This window comes from Poecilia reticulata, linkage group LG20 (genome assembly GCF_000633615.1).
Source record: "Poecilia reticulata strain Guanapo linkage group LG20, Guppy_female_1.0+MT, whole genome shotgun sequence".
NCBI lineage: Eukaryota > Metazoa > Chordata > Actinopteri > Cyprinodontiformes > Poeciliidae > Poecilia > Poecilia reticulata.
This window is the reverse complement of record NC_024350.1, coordinates 8277881-8296353: the sequence shown is the minus strand read 5'-3', so window position 1 is coordinate 8296353 and position 18473 is coordinate 8277881. Positions and strand designations below refer to the sequence as shown.

The 18473-nt window shown below is 39.3% G+C and overlaps 1 protein-coding gene across 1 annotated transcript in view; it reads left to right on the top strand.

Annotated features, from left to right (window-relative positions):
• Window positions 1–12162, top strand: part of plppr4b (phospholipid phosphatase related 4b) — a 49122-nt gene extending 36960 nt beyond the window's left edge. The window contains exons 5-7 of the mRNA XM_008438532.2: window positions 911–968; window positions 1781–1954; window positions 4963–12162. Of these exons, the coding sequence (XP_008436754.1) occupies window positions 911–968; window positions 1781–1954; window positions 4963–6612 (1882 nt within the window). The 3' untranslated portion in view covers window positions 6613–12162. The remainder of the gene's footprint in view (window positions 1–910; window positions 969–1780; window positions 1955–4962) is intronic.
• The last annotated feature ends 6311 nt before the right edge of the window (window positions 12163–18473 follow it).

Here is an 18473-nt window from a genome sequence, read left to right as displayed (position 1 = left end):
CCTATTCGTTCAGAAATTTCTTTCTGTTTTACCCTCTTGCTTGAGGGTGTCAATGATGGCCTTCTGGACAGCAGTCAGGTGGGCAGTCTTACCCATGATTGCGGTTTTGAGTAATGAACCAGGCTGGGAGTTTTTAAAAGCCTCAGGAATCTTTTGCAGGTGTTTAGAGTTACTTCCTTGATTCAGATGATCAGGTTAACTGCTCGTTCAGAGAACCTTTTCATGATATGCAAATTTTTTGAGACAGGGATTTTGGGTTTTCATGAGCTGTATGCCAAAATAATCATTATTAAAACAATAAGAGACATGAAATATTTCAGATGGTGTGCAATGAATCTAAAATATATGACAGCTCAATTTTTATCATTACATTATGGAAAATAATCAACTTTATCACAATATGCTAATTGTTTGAGAAGGTCCTGTATACACAACTACTTGAATGCACCAAGATGCTGGGATGCACACACACACACACACACACACACACACACACACACACACACACACACACGCACGCACACACACACACACGCGCACACACACGCACGCACACGCACGCACACACACACAAACACAGCTAAGCTGGTTAGAGGATGGAATGTGGTAGAAATAGGTCACATGGATGGAGCTCAGTGAGAAAGTGGGCCACAGGTTCACGTTCCCTCTGCAGCTCCCAGCTCAGCTCCTGCTGAAACGCACCATAACAACGCTGGATCAGACACAGGCTGCATGCCTAGATGTCTTTTGTTGGGTCTATGCTGGGTTGTTACAGTAGGTAGAAACTCATACGGGAGATATCTAATATGAATGATGAGAGAACCCATGGAAACAAAACGCCCAGGCCTCGTACTTGGTTTTCTTTTTCTTTGGTGATGACTCCCTCATTCTCTTTTTTGTTCTATTACAGAAAATCCTTCCCATCCCAGCATGCCACACTAGCATCCTTTGCTGCTGTCTACATATCAGTGAGTAATTGAACCTTTCTAAAAACACACAGATACCATTGACATATTTAATTACACTTTTTAGTGAGGATAATAGTCTTTTATTATCTGCTATATGTGCTTTGTTCACAAGCCTGGCAGCTGGTTCAGTTCCAGAAGCTTCAGTATAGACTGCTGTAAAACAGTATTTAAAGACTTGTTCTGTTCTCTTTTTTCTTATTAGTCAATCTTAAATAGCATGTAATTAAACAGATAGCGGTGTGTTAGCAGTACACACTCATTCCATTTTTAGTTCCCTTTAAATGTGATTTGCCAAAAGAAAAACAAAAAGTGACCACTTTGTAACTGACTTCTGATTTTATTAATAAAGAACAAGGATGTGTAGCTGATGGACGGATGGATGGATACAATAATAAAAGCGCTTAAAATTTGTCAATGCTGTTGTTTAGAAATTTTTAATAAGATATTTATTAATAAAACAGTTTAAGCTATTTCTTAGTTTTGATTCTTAGTTCGGTGTATCAGACCTGCTCCCCATGGCAGCAACAGTGTGTTGTCACATCTTATAGCCCTACAATAGTTTAGATCAGCTGAAAACTGCAGGCTGCTGTATTTGGAGTTAAGCTGAGTTTTCTCTACTACTAAAGATGTTTAGATTCACTGTGATGATGTTACAGGTGACTGATTTAGTTATGTGCAGAGTGAACTATGTGCTTTATTGCTGTATAGGCCTTCTCTGCAGCCCTATATGTATGGATGTATGGACTTTGAATGATCTTTAGAAAGCCTGCAGAGCCACTCATCAAGACTGATATGTGTTTTTGTGTTGACAGATGTATTTCAACAGCACTCTCACAGACTCATCCAAGCTGCTTAAGCCTCTGCTGGTCTTCTCTTTTATTATAAGTGCCATCATTTGTGGTTTGACTAGAATCATTCAGTACAAGAACCACGCTGTTGACGTTTATCTGGGATTCCTGATTGGAGGTGCTACCGCTGTGTACCTGGTAAGTTTGTCAAACGTTGCTTCCTTGCTAGCATCTTATGGTGAAAGCTGCCAAGAAAACAATTTACTAGTAATTTTGAAGTCTTGAAAACAACATATTTCATCATAAACAACTGTAAATTTTTCACTTCAATGCTTATTTGGGCTGAATGGACTTCAGTTCATTAAGTTAAATAATAATAATACAGACATTTGGAGAGCACTACATTAATAATAATAATAATAATAATAATAATAATAATAATAATAATAATAATAATAATAATAATAATCAATTTAATTTGTACCACACTTTTCATTAGCAAAAATCTCAAAGTGATATACAGTGCAACTAAAATCATAGATACAATTAACATCATAAAAATCATGTGGAGGCAGAATAGGCTTGCTTAAAGAGAAAAGTCTTTAAGCATCTTTTGAAGTAAAAAAAAAAAAAATCTCTTTGTCTTTCTAACCGTTTATTCTCTGTCACATGCTGTTTTTATTTTAATTATGTAAAGCACTTTGAAATGCCTTGCTGCTGAAATGTGCTATACAAATAAAATTTAATTGATCGAACGAACGAACCAGTGGTTGCGGAGCTCTCAAATAGTCCGGGAGAGAGTTCCAGAGACGGGGGGCAGCCACAGCGAATGCCTGATCTATCATGGTCCTTAATCTGGATCAAGGAAGGTGGAGGAAGTTGCAGTCTTGTGATCGTAGAGATCTGGTGGATGAATGTGGAATGAGAAGGTCCTTCAGCTAATCCGGTGAGGTTCCGTTTAAACACTGATGGGTAATGAGAGCGATTTTCTACTGAATTCTGTAGGTGACAGGAAGCCAGTGAAGATCATGATGAATAGGTGTAATATGGTCAGATTAACGGGCCCTCAATAGAATCCTGGCTGCGCTGTTTTGAATGTATTGAAGCTTCTGAAGATGTTTTTATGGATTCCAACAAACAGTTGGATATATATTAATGGATATTTCACAACTATACCATAATCTTGTATCAAATGTATGTCTTTAAAAATTAACATATATGGGATTATCTGGACAAACTGTCTCACTTACATGTACATGTATCACAAGCCCACACATGCAACTGCAAATGCACATCAAAAACGGAAATAAAAAACTTTTTGATATTAATTGCTGCTTTGACATGATCACAGAACTGCCAAAACATATGTAGCTACATAAATACCAGACAAAGTGAATCACAGCAGCGTCATCACCCGGTGTAACGCTGAACTGATGCGGAGCGGAGCTGCGCCATGAAGCTACAAACACTGAATAGAAGAAGAGCTGCCATCGATACAGTTGTTCCAAAATAGTACAGTTTAAGTACATCAATCAAAGTATGCTAAAGTATGTTAAAATTTAGTATACTAAAGCAGTGGTCCCCAACCTTTTTATTACCGCGGACCGGTCAAGACTTGGAAAATTTTGCTGCGGCCCGGAGGGGCGGGACGTGAACTGTCAGATATAAGGCTTCTGCATGTTGGTGTTCCCGCTGAATCCTGAATATGCCCAATTTGGGTTGTCTTGGCCTTTTTATCGCAGCCTGTGGGATTTTCCCTGACTGGGAACGAGAATACGACCTGTTGAATGTGACAGGTAGCCAATCAAAAAGCGCGGTGACGTAAGAACAGAGGGGAATCCCAAACAGCTGGCATACTAAGAGTCCGGTGAATATCGGAGATGATGTGGAGATGTTTATTATTACATGTAAAGGTCATTATTATATATGTTTATTATGTTTATTCAGTTAAAAATGTTAACTATGAGAAAACATATTCACTTCCATATCATAGTGCAGCAAATAGAGCGGCTGCTCCCGTCTATCCACCGCCTTTTCTTTTTGTTACGTCTTTTATCTCTTAAAATGACTCCACAAACTATCACTATTGCTTCTACATCTCATTCTAAATTCCGTATGCCATGTTGGGGGTTTTGTGGATTTTCTTCTGGAATCGGGATGTTCGTGACTGGAATCGGTTCATGTGGTGTTTTGCTCCTGCCTTGGAGACACGAACTGATCGAACCTGTTGTTCTTTTATCAGCTCTGTGGTCACAGAGGTTTGGAGAATCGGCCGACAATTCTTAAATCTTTCCGTCTAAACCAGACTTAAGACTCACAAGCTATCATCTCCTCTCGACCACTGCCCAAACGCTCTCTGACTCTGGTCGCTATGGTAACGTTTACATATCCCTTCAAAATAAGATACAGATGCGCCACAAAAATTAACATTTTACTTTTGTGAAAACTTTAACTCACGGGAGCCCTGAGCTTGTTTCTCTGCAACAAGATGGTCCCATCAGGGAGTGACGAGAGACAATGACACCTTAAGTATTGCTTATATCCACAGCCTGCTTGGTCTCTAGTGGCGAAGCAGCTTGAAGCTTCATTGCCTCATTATCAGTCGGTCGCCGCATGTTACGCAAAGCGGCTTGTAGTCTGGGACTCACCTACCAGTCCGGGATAAATCCATTCTCCTGTCTCTTCTCTGGGCCTTTTCCCCTTTGCAAAGAAACTTTCCAAAGACATCTGATCAGTTTCTTACTCATTTTGCTGCTTGTGGCTCAATGTTGGCGTGCAAGTAACCAAGAGAATCCGGTTAAAGGATTTTCAAAATAAAAGATCCTCCAGACTCAAATAATACGTAAAACGGAAATATGTAATTATTTATTGCGCGGCCCGGTACCAATTTGTCCACGGACCGGTACCGGTCCACGGACCGGGGGTTGGGGACCACTGTACTAAAGTTTTTTTTTTTTTTTTTTACTAGGGAAGCACTCCAATGCACCAATGCAGAAAGGCCTTGGTGGGAACGTAAATTAAATTTCACTGCTCCATCAACTGTTTTCACATGTGGTTTTCTGTTTTTTTACCTTTAGGATAAGTGAAATTCAACACTTAAGCTATAATAACCTATTAAAAATGTATAAAATAAAAGGTGTCACAATTATGTCAATAATTTATGCATTATCAAGTAAAGTATGTACTTGGGTTTGATTTTTTTCCAGGGGGTGTATGCAGTTGGAAATTTCCAGTCAAGTGAGGAGCCTAACAGCAGTCCTCCTGTCCTTTTGCACCACCCTTCTTGCACATTAACACATGTAAGTCAGGAGGCTGTTCTCCATCACCTTCAGATGAAAGCTAGTATGTCTAGTGAGGCTGGTATCCCTGCCTCCCACTCTGAAAGCCTGCTTCACCGAGGCATTCAGCAGCAGAGACCTGAAGACAGCCTAAAGCGCTGGAATGCTAATGTGGAAGTGATGTCGCTCTGCAACCCCCAGAGCAAAGATGCCATGATGAGTTTTAGCCATACGCTCCCTCGGGTTCACACCCCTCAGGCCATAGCAGCATATGAAGAAGCTGCAAGACGCCATGCTGCCACTCTCCACCATGCGTCCATGGACTCCAGTCGCTCAAAGCAGCTTCTGTCTCAATGGAAAAGCAAGAACAACAACCATAAATGCTCCATGATGTCCCCAGACTCCTTTTCCTCCTCTGTCGACTCATCTTCTGGCCACCTTCCACATCATGGCAGCATCGAGCTACGATCCAGCTCTGAACCATCCTCTGTGGGCATAAATGGGGGGCTTGATGCCAGCACATACATGTCCAAGCTATCCACTGGTGCTAGTACCACACTACCAAGTAACTGCAGTGGAATCACTGGAGGCGCCAGGATATCAATGCAATCTAGACCTGGGTCTTCACAGTTAGTTCACATACCAGAGGAAGCACATGAAAATTACAACACCACTTCCCAAAGGACAGGAGCAAGTGACATAACAGTCAACAGTACAGTTCAAGCTAACTGGCAAAGAGCAGCTGAGAAGACTGGAAACATGCAGAGCACCCAACCACGAATCATGCAAGTGATTGCTATGTCCAAGCAGCAGGGTCTACTTCAAACCCATTCCAAAAGCTTAGATGAAAGCAGCATGGGTTTTAATGATAATGGAAGTTGCCACGGTAGTACGCGATACAGGGCAGTCACCGATCAAGACCCTATCAGCACCACAGGGCCCAGCTCACTGGGCAGTACCACTGGTAGCATTTCAGGAAGCACTGGAGCAATTGTCAGAGTAGAAGCCCACCCAGAAAATAACAAACCAGTTATTCAAGCTCCGTCTACAGATGGAAGTGGATCTTGGAGGTGGCGATCGCTGGATCATGGCAACAGTTTTGGTGGAAGTACAGGGACTAGCTGTGTTGGTAGTGGGTCAGGTCCTGGGAGTCTCAGGCAGACTGTTGAGCACAATGATCAAAGCGTCGACTCGGAGAGTTCAGACTCAGCTCGTGAAGGGTCCGTTGACCGGAAGCCTGGCAAACATATTATTATTACCACCTCAACTGTTGGAACCCCATGCATAGTTACTGTTCACACCCAGAACACTGGCCAGTCAGAGCAAAGGCTCCATCCTCAGGGCCTTTCCACCATAAGGGTCACTCCAGGAGATGGATGTTGTCCTGGGGCTGGCGGAGGTGGTAACTTAGGGGGAGAGGCAGCTACCGAAATTCCCTCAGTTGCTTCCAGTCGTGAGTCAACGCTGCGAAGAAAAAGCAATAATATCATTATGATCCCAGAGAGAGCCAACAGTCCTGATAATGCTAGGAATGTTTTCTACAAGGGAACCTCAATTACTCCTACTTTCAAGGAATAAAACAGGATGTGACCGGACTACCATTTGAAGAAGGCAAACAGAACATGTGTATTTTCAGAAAATTCAAAGATATCAATTCGTAAGAAGTTTATATGTAGCATGGTTCTTGTACACGTTTACACTGAAGCACAACAGTTTGTGAGTTGTTAAAATAATCACTGTGTATTTCTTTGTGGTCACTCCTATGGGAATCCTTTTTATAGAGTTATATGTTTTGGACTAAAAAAAAACCCCAACAAAAAACAATGTGCCAGTCACATTAAGACAAAATTGTTGTTTCATAGCTGTGAAACCAATGTTTACTTCCCTACATTGTAAATACTGTGTATACTTGAAAGTGGTGCTACACCAGTCAAAACTATTTACTTTGTATAAAGCATTCTGTATTCTCCAAATACACCAATAATTATTTTACAAAGAATTGCAACTATGGCAAGAAGAATTTTGTAATTCTTCTGTCCTGTACAGGTAGCCCATCTTTAACAGAATACTGTTGGAACCATAAGTGAGCTTAGCATTTATCATGTAGCTACAAAGACAAATTAGATGTAACTTGCACTAAAGTAAGCATTTACTGTACGCTGCATCATGAGGTTTTATACATCTATCTACATATACTACTCACGAAGTGTTAGGGATATTTTGCTTTTGGTCAAACTTGTGGAAAAGATAAAAATTTCACACAACAATGATATCATAGCATGGAAGTAAGAAAGTTTAGAACAGTGATTTCCCTACCTCACACAGTGTATTAAAAGAAAAGCCAAGAGTGGTGGGTATGCAACAATAATTAATGTCGATGTCTCCATAATGTGTCATGTGACTTGAGCATTAATTACAACTTGACAACAATGTCTCTGACTGTTCACAAGTCAACTTATAGTCTGTTGTGGCATGACGTCCCTCTCTTCTTGAAGGGCGACCCTCAGATCATTGAGTTTCTGGAATATGGAGTTACAAGTCTCTGTACAGCAACTCAGCCGACCCCACAGGTTCTCCACGAGATTCAGTTCTGGTGGAAATGTTGGCCACTCCAGTTATGGTACCCTGGTGTTCAGCAGCTGTTCTTCAAGAATGCAGCCTTGATGACCTGGAGCATTGTCATCCCTTTGTTTTTTATCATTAATCCATGACTAGATTAAATATGCTATTTAAGTTGTATCATTTCTGTTAAACGTGAATAAACTTATATCAGAGAAACATTCCCTGGCCCATCTAAGACCTGGCCCCTCAGCCTGTTGGTGTGATCAGTTATCGTTGCAGGTTGTCACGGACACAGACCACACTGATGTTAATGATTCCTAATGATAGGATGTGGCATGTGGGAGCCTCTCACCTCTCTTAAATGTACCAGAAGTTGAATGGTATTCATCATTCGGTTGTGCTGGGCATTGTTCACTTCATAGCAGACGTGGCCAAACAACGTCCACTTTTAAACCTTTCTGTGACTCTGTGACTTCCTGTCTTTCTATATCTATGTTGCAACATGCTGATGATACTGTGACTCTGTAAGCTCAGTGGCCACTTCCATCTGAGAACATCCTGTTTGAAGCTTCAAAATAGAAATTGTGTTGGTCAATTGTTAGCTGTTGCTCTGGTCTCATGATGTCAAAATGTCTACAGTATGTTGAGGAGAACTGTTTTAGTACAAGAAAAAACCAACAACAAACAGTTGAGGTAGGAAATGTATTGGTTGATTCAGGGATCAAACACCTGTTGTGAATTTACCCATTAGAGAACAGTAGGTTGTGCAAAATGTATTGAAACATTGAACAGTTGGATATGTGTATTCAAAGATTTAGCAAAAGTCATATTAATTTCACCTGGAAAGGTTATAATTCATTCTGAAACTTCATCTGAAAGTGTAATATCCCTAACTTTTTGTAAGTACATTTGTACATGAATGGCAATCAATTTTTAGAGCACATACAGCAGCAAAGCAACACACTATTTCACCAGTTTTACAACTTCTAAATGTGTTGAAAGGTTGACAAAATGTCAGACCTTGGGGTTTTTTTGGAAAGTATTTGAAATATTCCAGTGAAATCCATTTTGTGCCCATGAATTACCTGAGTCAGTAAGAGTGCATAAAAAAGACTTACTTCAGTCAGTGTAAATACAAAAAGCATTATCAGATGAATATCTTTTTAAAGGACCAAAATCTTTGCAAACCAACGCAGCAATATGTGAAAAAGGAATTGTGCGCTTTCTTAAATCATACAGTTGCTTACAGTTTCTCCAAACCAGCTACTGCTGGACCTGGACAGCCTTCCACTAGACCTCAGAAAGTGATTAGGCAGCCATCAGCTTGTGTCGGGTTATGCATCAGGCAACACCACCTTTTAATACAACTTGACGGCTTTGGAGTGGCCTAGATTAAGTATGAAAGTATTGAAAATCCTCCAGCCGTTGAATTAGAATAATTCTGTAAAGGAAAGTTGCAAGCAGCTATAATGTTTAGGAGCATTTATGGTTTCACATAGGACAAACTTGGATTGCATAGCTTGTTTTTCTTTATAGATAAAATAAATCCTTGTTTGAAAACTGCTTTTTTATTCACTCAGGTTTGATTTTCTAATTCCAAAAACTGCATAATCATCTATAGCAACTAATTATGAGAAAAGCTCCCTTAAATTACTTAAATCCCTATATACTGAAGCTGCAGTACTTCAGCATATAGTGTTTTAGAAAGAGGGATCTTTTTTGTTCACAATATCTAAATGCTGTATTCCTCTGTGTACATCAATGTAGCAAAAGCACAGATTGTTTTAAACAACCTAATGTTGCTTGTGTAGCAGCGTTCAACCAGAGTTTCCTAAAAGATTTAAACATAAAGTGGCAATTTCAATTAAAATGCATTCTGTTGGTTTTTGTTTGTGTATAGCTGTATTGGATTCTCTGTTTTCTTGCTTGACAACCAGGAATTTAAATGAACTTTTTGGGGTGAATGTGGAATATTACTGTCAAAAAGAAGTAAGATAGGTAACAGAAACCTTGAGCATTGTTCAGAAAAATCAGCTTTTGCTCCTTTATGTGTTAGTGAGCTGAACACTGGCATTGTTCATCATTCTTCAGGGTGAAACAGCCCTGATGCCTTCAGGTTCTCTGGTTCTGACATTTTTTTATAAGAGTTAAAGGACATGGTGGTTCTCTAACCCTTTACCTTCACACTTTAGTGTTCAATTTCCAGTAGATTCTACAATCATGTCTCATGCAGTTTTTTGTTAATTTTTTCTTTTGCTTTTAACAAAATCCAGCACTTTTTAACTGATCATTTGTCTTATTTTAAATCACCAGAGCAGTTTTTCTAAAATTTGTTTATTTAATTTTTTTTTTTACAAACTCCAGCAGGAATGATTGCTCCAAGATAATTGGACTTCAGCAGAGATTCTTGAGTATGCTATGTAAGAAACAGGGGTTTGGAAGAGCAAAGAAAAAAATCAGTCAAGCTGACCAAATCATTTTAGGGGTAAAGTGAACCCCCTTTATTTGTGAGGGCTTAGGGACCATCACTGCCTAAAATCTGTGAAAACTTGAAACCCCCTCTAACAGAGCTTAGAACTGCCTACTTTAGAACACCAAATAAACCTTGATATGCATAAAATGTATTGCACTCATGGATTGGCTGCTTTGCAGTTACCAGCCAGTGATGTGTAAAGTATCACTGTTGGTAAGTTTTTTTAATTGTCCTTTAGAACTAATAAAGTCATGTATCCAGCAGTGTATAAATTGTACCATGGGCTGTCAGTCAGATTGGAGCATGCTCTGAGTTGTTGACCTGCTCCATCATCACCTTCTGTCTCAGCCTTACATCTCTGGAAGACATCTGTTAATTTCCCTATGAACAGTTTCTCATTATTGTCTGCCACCAATTTTAACTTTTGCAGATTTCTGGTGACCTCGGGATCTTATTACACTTATGCAAGTATATTCCAAATCTCCAATGTGTATGTTGACAAATTCTTAATGATTACCTTAATATTAAACAATCAATCAATACCAACTTTTTTATTGACCCTCTTAATTGAAGCTCAGTTATTTTGGGGAAGATACATAAAACACCACTTTTAAGTTGTATATTATTGCTTTTCACATTTACTTTAGTGATATTTAGAACATTTTTCTTCAAAATATCAACTTGAAGAGAATTTATAACTAAATTATCTTTATAACTCTCTTCAAGTTGTAAATTCTTGAAGAGAATTTATAACTAAATTATCTTCAAGTTCCTGGTTGTACAGTACTAAAACAAAGACTATCATATTTGTTTTAGTCTCTGTTAGTTTGGTGCTTTGATTTTGTTTTGTGCCAAATGGTACTTTGTGAATTTTCTGACAAAATAAATGTTTATTATTAAATGTTTATGTAATTAAAAAAAACATACACACACACTTTTGGTATTTTAGAATTTGTTACAAAAAGAAACTGGGACAACTGTTTCTTGTCATATTGTGATATGGCAAGATGTACCAAAGTCTGGTTTTTCTCACATCAGAACATTTGTGTAGCAAATTTTGTAACCCCAGAAACATTATAAGCATGTTTTTTTATTATATAAAACAGTAGAATTTAGTCATACTATAATCATATATCATCATGTTTCTTCTCTGTCTCTGACTGTCATAAGGCAAGCTTTGTATCTAGGTACAGTACTCTGATTATTGCTTATACAGTTGTCACTGTATATGATGACTATGTGAAATGTGTACATATTCAAGAAAATTGCAGGAAGTAGTCTTGAACGTCAAGACAATTTCTCAGTAAGGAAATAATTATTTACTAAGCAGTCCAAAATAGTTTACATATGAAACTTCATGTCATATTATTACTTCATTTAATGGTCTGGCTGCTCTGTTAAAGTTCACCTCAGAATCATTTTACTTCTCATTTTTGAAAAGTGCCAAGAGAAGTCACTCCACCTGTCTGCAATGTGAAACACACAAAGCTGGCAGAAGTTCAGCTTTTATAAAAAACTAAATTAGAACAGCATCTTTCAACTCTTTCTTTTCACTTTGTGTCTCTTGTGATTGTTCGGGTACATATAATATGTGATGAAAAGGGGAACAGGTTACAGAGTAGTAGATAATAAGTAAATAAGGTTTTCTCTTATGGCCACAAAGACCTACTTACCCTGTTTGTTGCTCCCAGCACCAGCCTCAATACTTATTCATGGTGTGGCTTTTGATATTTACTGGAGTAGATTTTATGACGTGAAAAATCTATAAATGTGTTATTCTTAAAAAGTATATTTCCTACAAACTTTGATACTCTAGTCATCTTGAAAAAAATTATTTGGATCCAAGCCTTAATGTTCTAAACACTCCATATAGCATAATGTTTGAGTTCACTGAAAAAGCACACATTGTTTTACAGTTAGAAGAAGAAAAAAAAAAACAACAGATCTGATTTTCTGTACTTTCTAGAAGTCAGTGGAATCCAAAAGTGAAGCGTGACACTTATCCAGATGCTGAAACTGTGGATAGAGAATCTTTGCATGTGTAGACTAATGTGCCGTCTCTGGATGAACAATAAATGTTTTCTGATTCTGTCGTCTGCTGTATGGTTTCTGTTCATCAATGGAAAAAAGAAAGTGCTGGAAGATATAAAAGAATGATTAGAAGGAAGTGGTAAAAATATCACAAAAAAATAATTACTAATAACCCAAAGGTCTTGAAATTAAGAATTAAGAGTATGTAACTTTTTTAAAATTATGTTTTAAGTTCAGAGCCCCGCCTCGGTGTGCTTCGTTACATGCGACCTGACGCGAGTTGTTTTTCTGATACAAAAAAAGAAGAGAGAGCTGAGCTATTTTTTTTATAGCCTGATTGCATTTTTCTGAGACTTCAAGAAAATGTGACAGTGGGAGGAAAGCTGCGATGTGGTGAGGAGGAGCTGATCTCCGCCCTGCAGCGGGAGGAACGCAGGTGGCTCAGACGGTTCAGGTAAACTAACGATGATTTTTGTACGATAAAACTTGTAATAGTGCCGAATACACCTGAGCTAATGTTAGTCAGGGTGTTGCAAATAATTTAAAAATGTCAGAATAAATTCATAATATATTCCAATGTATTTTCATGTTGGCAAACTGCCGCCGCAGACCATCGTGGTTCTTCCTGCAGCCTTTGGGTTGCAGGATCTCATCAGTGTTCGTCTTCCTGCCAGTCGGTGTTGACCTTCAGGATGTCCAGACCTTCACCTTTCTAGAGCAGGAATCACATGAGCTCAAGATGCTGATCAAACATTTCTGATAAAAAAAATGTGTCTGATGTTCTTACAGAGTTGAAGTGCATTAACAATCTGTTGTTTTTAACTTCTCAATACGTTTAATTATGTTTCACTTGATGTCCAAGTTATACTGAGAACAAATAAAGCTTTATTCCTTCTAATATGACTGGTTCCTCTTCCATGATTTCACATTTTGGATACTAAGAGTTTAAASTTTAAACTCAGTCTTAATTATAATTAAGGTTACAGGTTTTGGACACATTTTCTTACTTTCTTACATTTAAGATTCTGCAGAAAGACAGATAACGTAATACATAATACATAATAATTATGTATAAACTAGAAACTAACAAACATGATTTGTATTTTGGGTTCTTGTTAATAGCTGCCCTGATAATGTCAAAATGTTTGGTTTGCTGAATAATTCAGTTTTGGATGCTTCATTGGTAATCTACAATGTTAAGTTCAATGAAATATTTATATAATATAATGTTATTTTCACTCTGGCTCCTCACATTTTGGGAGGATTGTAATAGGACCTTGTTATAAACTACAGTAAGTACAATAATGTGTGGTGTGAGCAGAAATAAAGAGACTTTGTTCACTGAGACACAACAACTTTTATTTTTTTATTTTTCTTTTGTTTGTCTCAACTCTCCTTGTTGCTCTGCCATGTCTGCTGGTAGCTGCTTCCTGCTGAAGGAGATCCAGGTGTTCTGACGGTTCTCCATCATGTCAGCCATGTTGCTCTCCTGCTCCCTGGTAATCAGATGTTATAGCAGTGTTTCTCAACCTTTTTCGGGCCAGCGCCCCCCTAGCCTTTATCCAGGTCCCTCACCGCCCCCCACCAAAAAATGTGTAGGTTACTTTGCACTGACAATTATTTTACTATCAATGTTACTATCGTTAGATGTTTTGAATCGGCGCACCGATTATGTTTTCCCGTACACTTCAGCGCGCCTTACGCTCCTTCACCTCGCGCACATAACGGGGTAAATGTAGCGAGTTTTGCCCTAAACGTATCGGCGTCTGGAGGAGGTGGGTTGGGGGGGATGCGAGCGTATGTTTCTACGCTCCTTTGTGGGGGGGCGCCGATTTATGTTTTCGCATCCACCTGAATAATGTGTAGTTGCGCCCCTACCCATGGCATTTCAACAATATTATTTTACCTTTTATCTGGAAATAGTGTCTGTTTATTCTTGCCATACAGTCCTCTGTATTAATTATTGCTCGAAAGGTCTTGCCATACCACTTTATTCCTCTGTATTTACATTAATTTTTTAGTTTATTCTTGCATTTTGTTCTTCATTCATTTCCATTTAGTTTCATTTGATTAGTATTATCCTTTCTTGGTTTATTGCTATGTCCACTTTAGTTTCTTTTCTGTTGCTAGATTTATTTTATCGTTTATTGACCATCAGTAATCTTCACTCATCACCTGCTGCGCCTCCWAATCGTCATGTGTTTCACATCATGTGTTGATTTTTCACTGTTCAGCGTCGGATTCTCTGTTTTTATGCCATAATTCACATCTAGTTCGTCGCTCCGTTTTATGCTCCGCTTCTCCTGTTTCAGAGTTTGCAATGTGCGCGGTGTCTTTTTTTTGTTTGTTTGTTTGTTTGTTTGTTTTAACTCCCTAAGATGCAGGGCGGTCGAGAATCGTATCGATGGGGAAAAGGCAGACTGACCTAAACCTTTTAAAACAACGGACACAATTTCGGTATTCTGATTATTGAAATTTAAAAGTGCTGTGGTACCGTTGTTCCATCAAACCCGTTTCATGTCGGACCACTTGCAGCACTGTGTTAACGCTATAAAATGAACGCTCTCTATTGTGGTATCACCCATGGAGGGATTTCTTTATTTAAATGGACTCATTTTTCAGAGGGATACAAAGTGAGGGTATGGTGATTTTAGTACATGTTTATAAGAGCGATTTTCTGTTGTCCTTCCATGGAAGCGGGCAGCTTTCAAACGGAAATAAAACACGTTTTAATATAAATTGCTGCTTTGACATGATCACAGAACTGACAAAACTGCCAAAAATAAAGAAAATTAAAGTGAAGGAGAAATATATTTTTGTCACTAGATACTACTGGCCTTAAACTCTGGAAAGCTGGAGTTCCACTGTCGTCTTTTGGTTCTGGGAAACCATCTGATAGGCAGGTGAGGTTCTATTGGTACCGCTGCCCTTCTCTATGTTGGAGGTGATGCACTGAACAGCCAAGGACCTCAGGCAGGGAACACAGCAGCATCCACAGGTGATGAGGAGAGCAAGAAAGATTCTTTAACATTGTGCATCAGCATAATGTTTTTTTTTTTTTTAAAGCTGCTCCTTGAAGCTGAATATCAGGGGGGTTTTACATACTAAGCCAATAGAGCAGTGGTCCCCAAACTACGGCCCGCGGGCCGGATCCGGCCCGCCTCCACATTTGGTCCGGGCCCCTGAACAATACCAGAGAGCATTTTGATTTTTTTTCATATACCGTATTTTCCGGACTACAAGCCGTTTATAAGCGGATTTTTCTTCAACCACCAGGGGCTCTTTAGCAGGAAGTGAATCATTGGAAGTCTGGTTACTTGCACGCCAACATTGATCCCACAAACAGCAAAATGAGTAAGAAACAGATCAGATGTCTTTGGAAAGTTTCTTTGCAAAGGGGAAAAGGCCCAGAGAAGAGACAGGAGAATGGGTTTATCCCAGACCGGTAGGTGAGTCCCACATTACAACCCCGCTCTGCGTAACATGCAGCGACCGGCTGCAAATGAGGCAATGAAGCTTCAATCTGTTTTGCCACGTACAGACCAAGCAGGCTGTACTCAAGCAACACAGCTCGGGTGTCATTGTCTCTCATCACTCCCAGATGGGACCGTCTGGTTGCAGAGAAACAAGCTCAGGGCTCCCGTTAGTCATTATCGTGAGTTAAATTTTTCACGAAAGTAAAATGTTCGTTTTTGTGGCGCTTCTGTATCTTATTTCARTGGGATATATAAACGTTACCATAGCGACCAGAGTCAGAGCGTTTGGGCAATGGTCGAGAGGAGATGAGTAGAGCTTCGGCCGATTCTCCAAACCTCTGTGACCACAGAGCTGATAAAAGTACAACAGGTTCGATTGGTTCGTGTTCAGCCACAAGGCACGAACCGATTCCAGTCATGAACATCCCAATTCCAGAGGATAATCCAGTAAAACCCCCCAACATAGCGGGAATTTAGAATAACCAAACACGGATGACGATATAGAAGCAATAGTGATAGTTTGTGGAGTCATTTTAGAGATAAAAGACGTAATAAAAAGAAAAGGCGGTGGATGAAAGACGACGGGAGCAGCCGCTCTATTTGCTGCACTATGATTTGGAGGTGAATATGTTTTTCCATACATTCAGGTAACATTTTTACCTGAATAAACATAATAATGACYTTTTAGATTTAATAATAAACATTTCCACATATGATCTCTGATATCCACCTGACTCTTAGTTGGGATATGTCAGCTGTTTGGGATTCCCCTACGTCACCGCGCTTTYTGATTGGCTACCTGTCACATTCAACADGTTGTATTCTCGTTCCCAGTCAGGGAAAACCCCACAGGCTGCGATAAAAGGGCCAAGACGACTCAAATAGGGTATATTCAGTATTTAGTGGGAACACCAACATGCAGAAGCCTTATCTGACTGTTCATCCCGCCTCACACTCCCCCTCTCCTGGGCCGCAACAAAATGTCCAAGTCTTGACCGGTCCGCGGTAATAAACAGGTTGGGACCACTGATTTAGCACATACTAGTAGCAACACGAAGGATCAGCACTTTTACTGCTACAGTTACCGTTCGGAAACTACCATAATCAGTTCTGTTAAATCTAAACTTGGCAACTTTTTCTTTTTCAACCCTAATAAATGTGATATTCAATTGACCTGTTATTACTCAAATGTTGGGTGTCCGCCCCCCTCTGCTGCTGCTGCATTGTTGTGGAAAACCTTGAGCGGCAGAGATATCTGAGGCTTAGATGTGCATGTTTACTGGTTTAAAAAACAAAAAAAAGCTTTGGGGTTGTGGCTTTATAGTCCGGTGCGGCTCAAAATACGGACTGTAATCCTTCCTGGATTTTTTCTGTGAAGAACCCAGAAAGAATTATTTGATTGTGCTTTCTGGAAAACTATATATTTTTTACATTTAGGCACTCCTGCAATCGTCTTTTTCTGTTTCACTTTTTCTGTTACAAACTGACTCCGGCCCCCCACCAGAGAAGGAAAAAGTTATGTGGCCCTCACAGGAAAAAGTTTGGGGACACCTGGCTTGGGGGATCGCAAGCCCTCCGAGATGATGGAGAACATGCTGGCATTACTTGGCTCGGGAGATGTTTCTTTCCTTTTTACACATCTGTTTCTGCGCCAGCTTCCCCCACCTGTTTGTACTGCGAACAGCTGCTGTGACAGCAGCTGTCCGTATTGCTGTCACAGAACGGACAGTATTCTTTTCTTGCTATGCTTTATTTTTGTGAATGTGAGCTTAGAGCAGATGAGCTTTGCCAAAAAAGCTCACAACAAATTTTGCAGAGTTAAATCAACACTGCCGAGTCTATTTGGTCCTGTTCAGAATTGGCATTAATCCTGACAAGGAATTAATACCAATTAATTCCTTTTCATAGATTAATAGTTATAGTTATAACTATTGCAAGTGTTAAAATTATTAAAGTTCTTGTTAAAATAACTCTGTACGATTTAAATTAACACATATTCTAATAAGGACTTAATAGACTTGGCATAGTGCTGATTTAACTCTGCAGAATTTGCTGTGAGTCTCATCTGTCCAAAAGACAATCTCCCGGAAACTTTGTGGCTTATTAATAAGTTGTCTCACTTTGTAATGCTTTGTTTCCTCCTTGGTCATCTCCTATGAAGTCCACTTTGGCTCAAAGAACAGCGGTTGGTCTGATCTGACCCTCTATAATCTTCTTTCCAGGGAAGCCAATGAAAGCTCACACAAGCTCAAGGACAGACGGCAGTGAAAACAACTCCATGCACGGCCACATCTGTGAAGTGTTTATGGAATCAATAACAATGAAGACAATCATGTTTTCAGTCAAAGGAAAGAAACTCTAAATTGCATGGACTGCGACTGCTTTCAAATGATTTATCTACCCACTTGTGGTTCAACACTGCCCCCTGCAGGACACCGTGTGTGTGTATCCCATAACAATTAGGGGATAGCCGCATATTAAGCTGATTAAAGTATGAATTAATTTAGTAAATGAACAATGTAGGAATTTCAAATATGTTAAAGGGGCTGCGTCATGTAAAATTAATTTATTTTTTTAGCTTTACATCGTGTTATAGTTTTCACTAATCATTCAGTCAGAAACATAGCTGGTAGCTTTGATCCTTTCATGCATGTTTGAGAAATCATTTAAAGCTACAATATGTACAAAAACAGGTTTTTTGATTATTTGTTCAAACTGTCATTATGTCATGATGATATGAGACAGCTGTGTAGTATAGCAGAGAACAATGGGATCTGAGAAGCACGAGACCCTCCTCCTGGCTCTGATTGGTTGTTTCTGATGGAGCTGTGTATTTCTGTAGACGACTGTAAGACAAATGTATATGTATATGTATATATATATATATATGTATATAT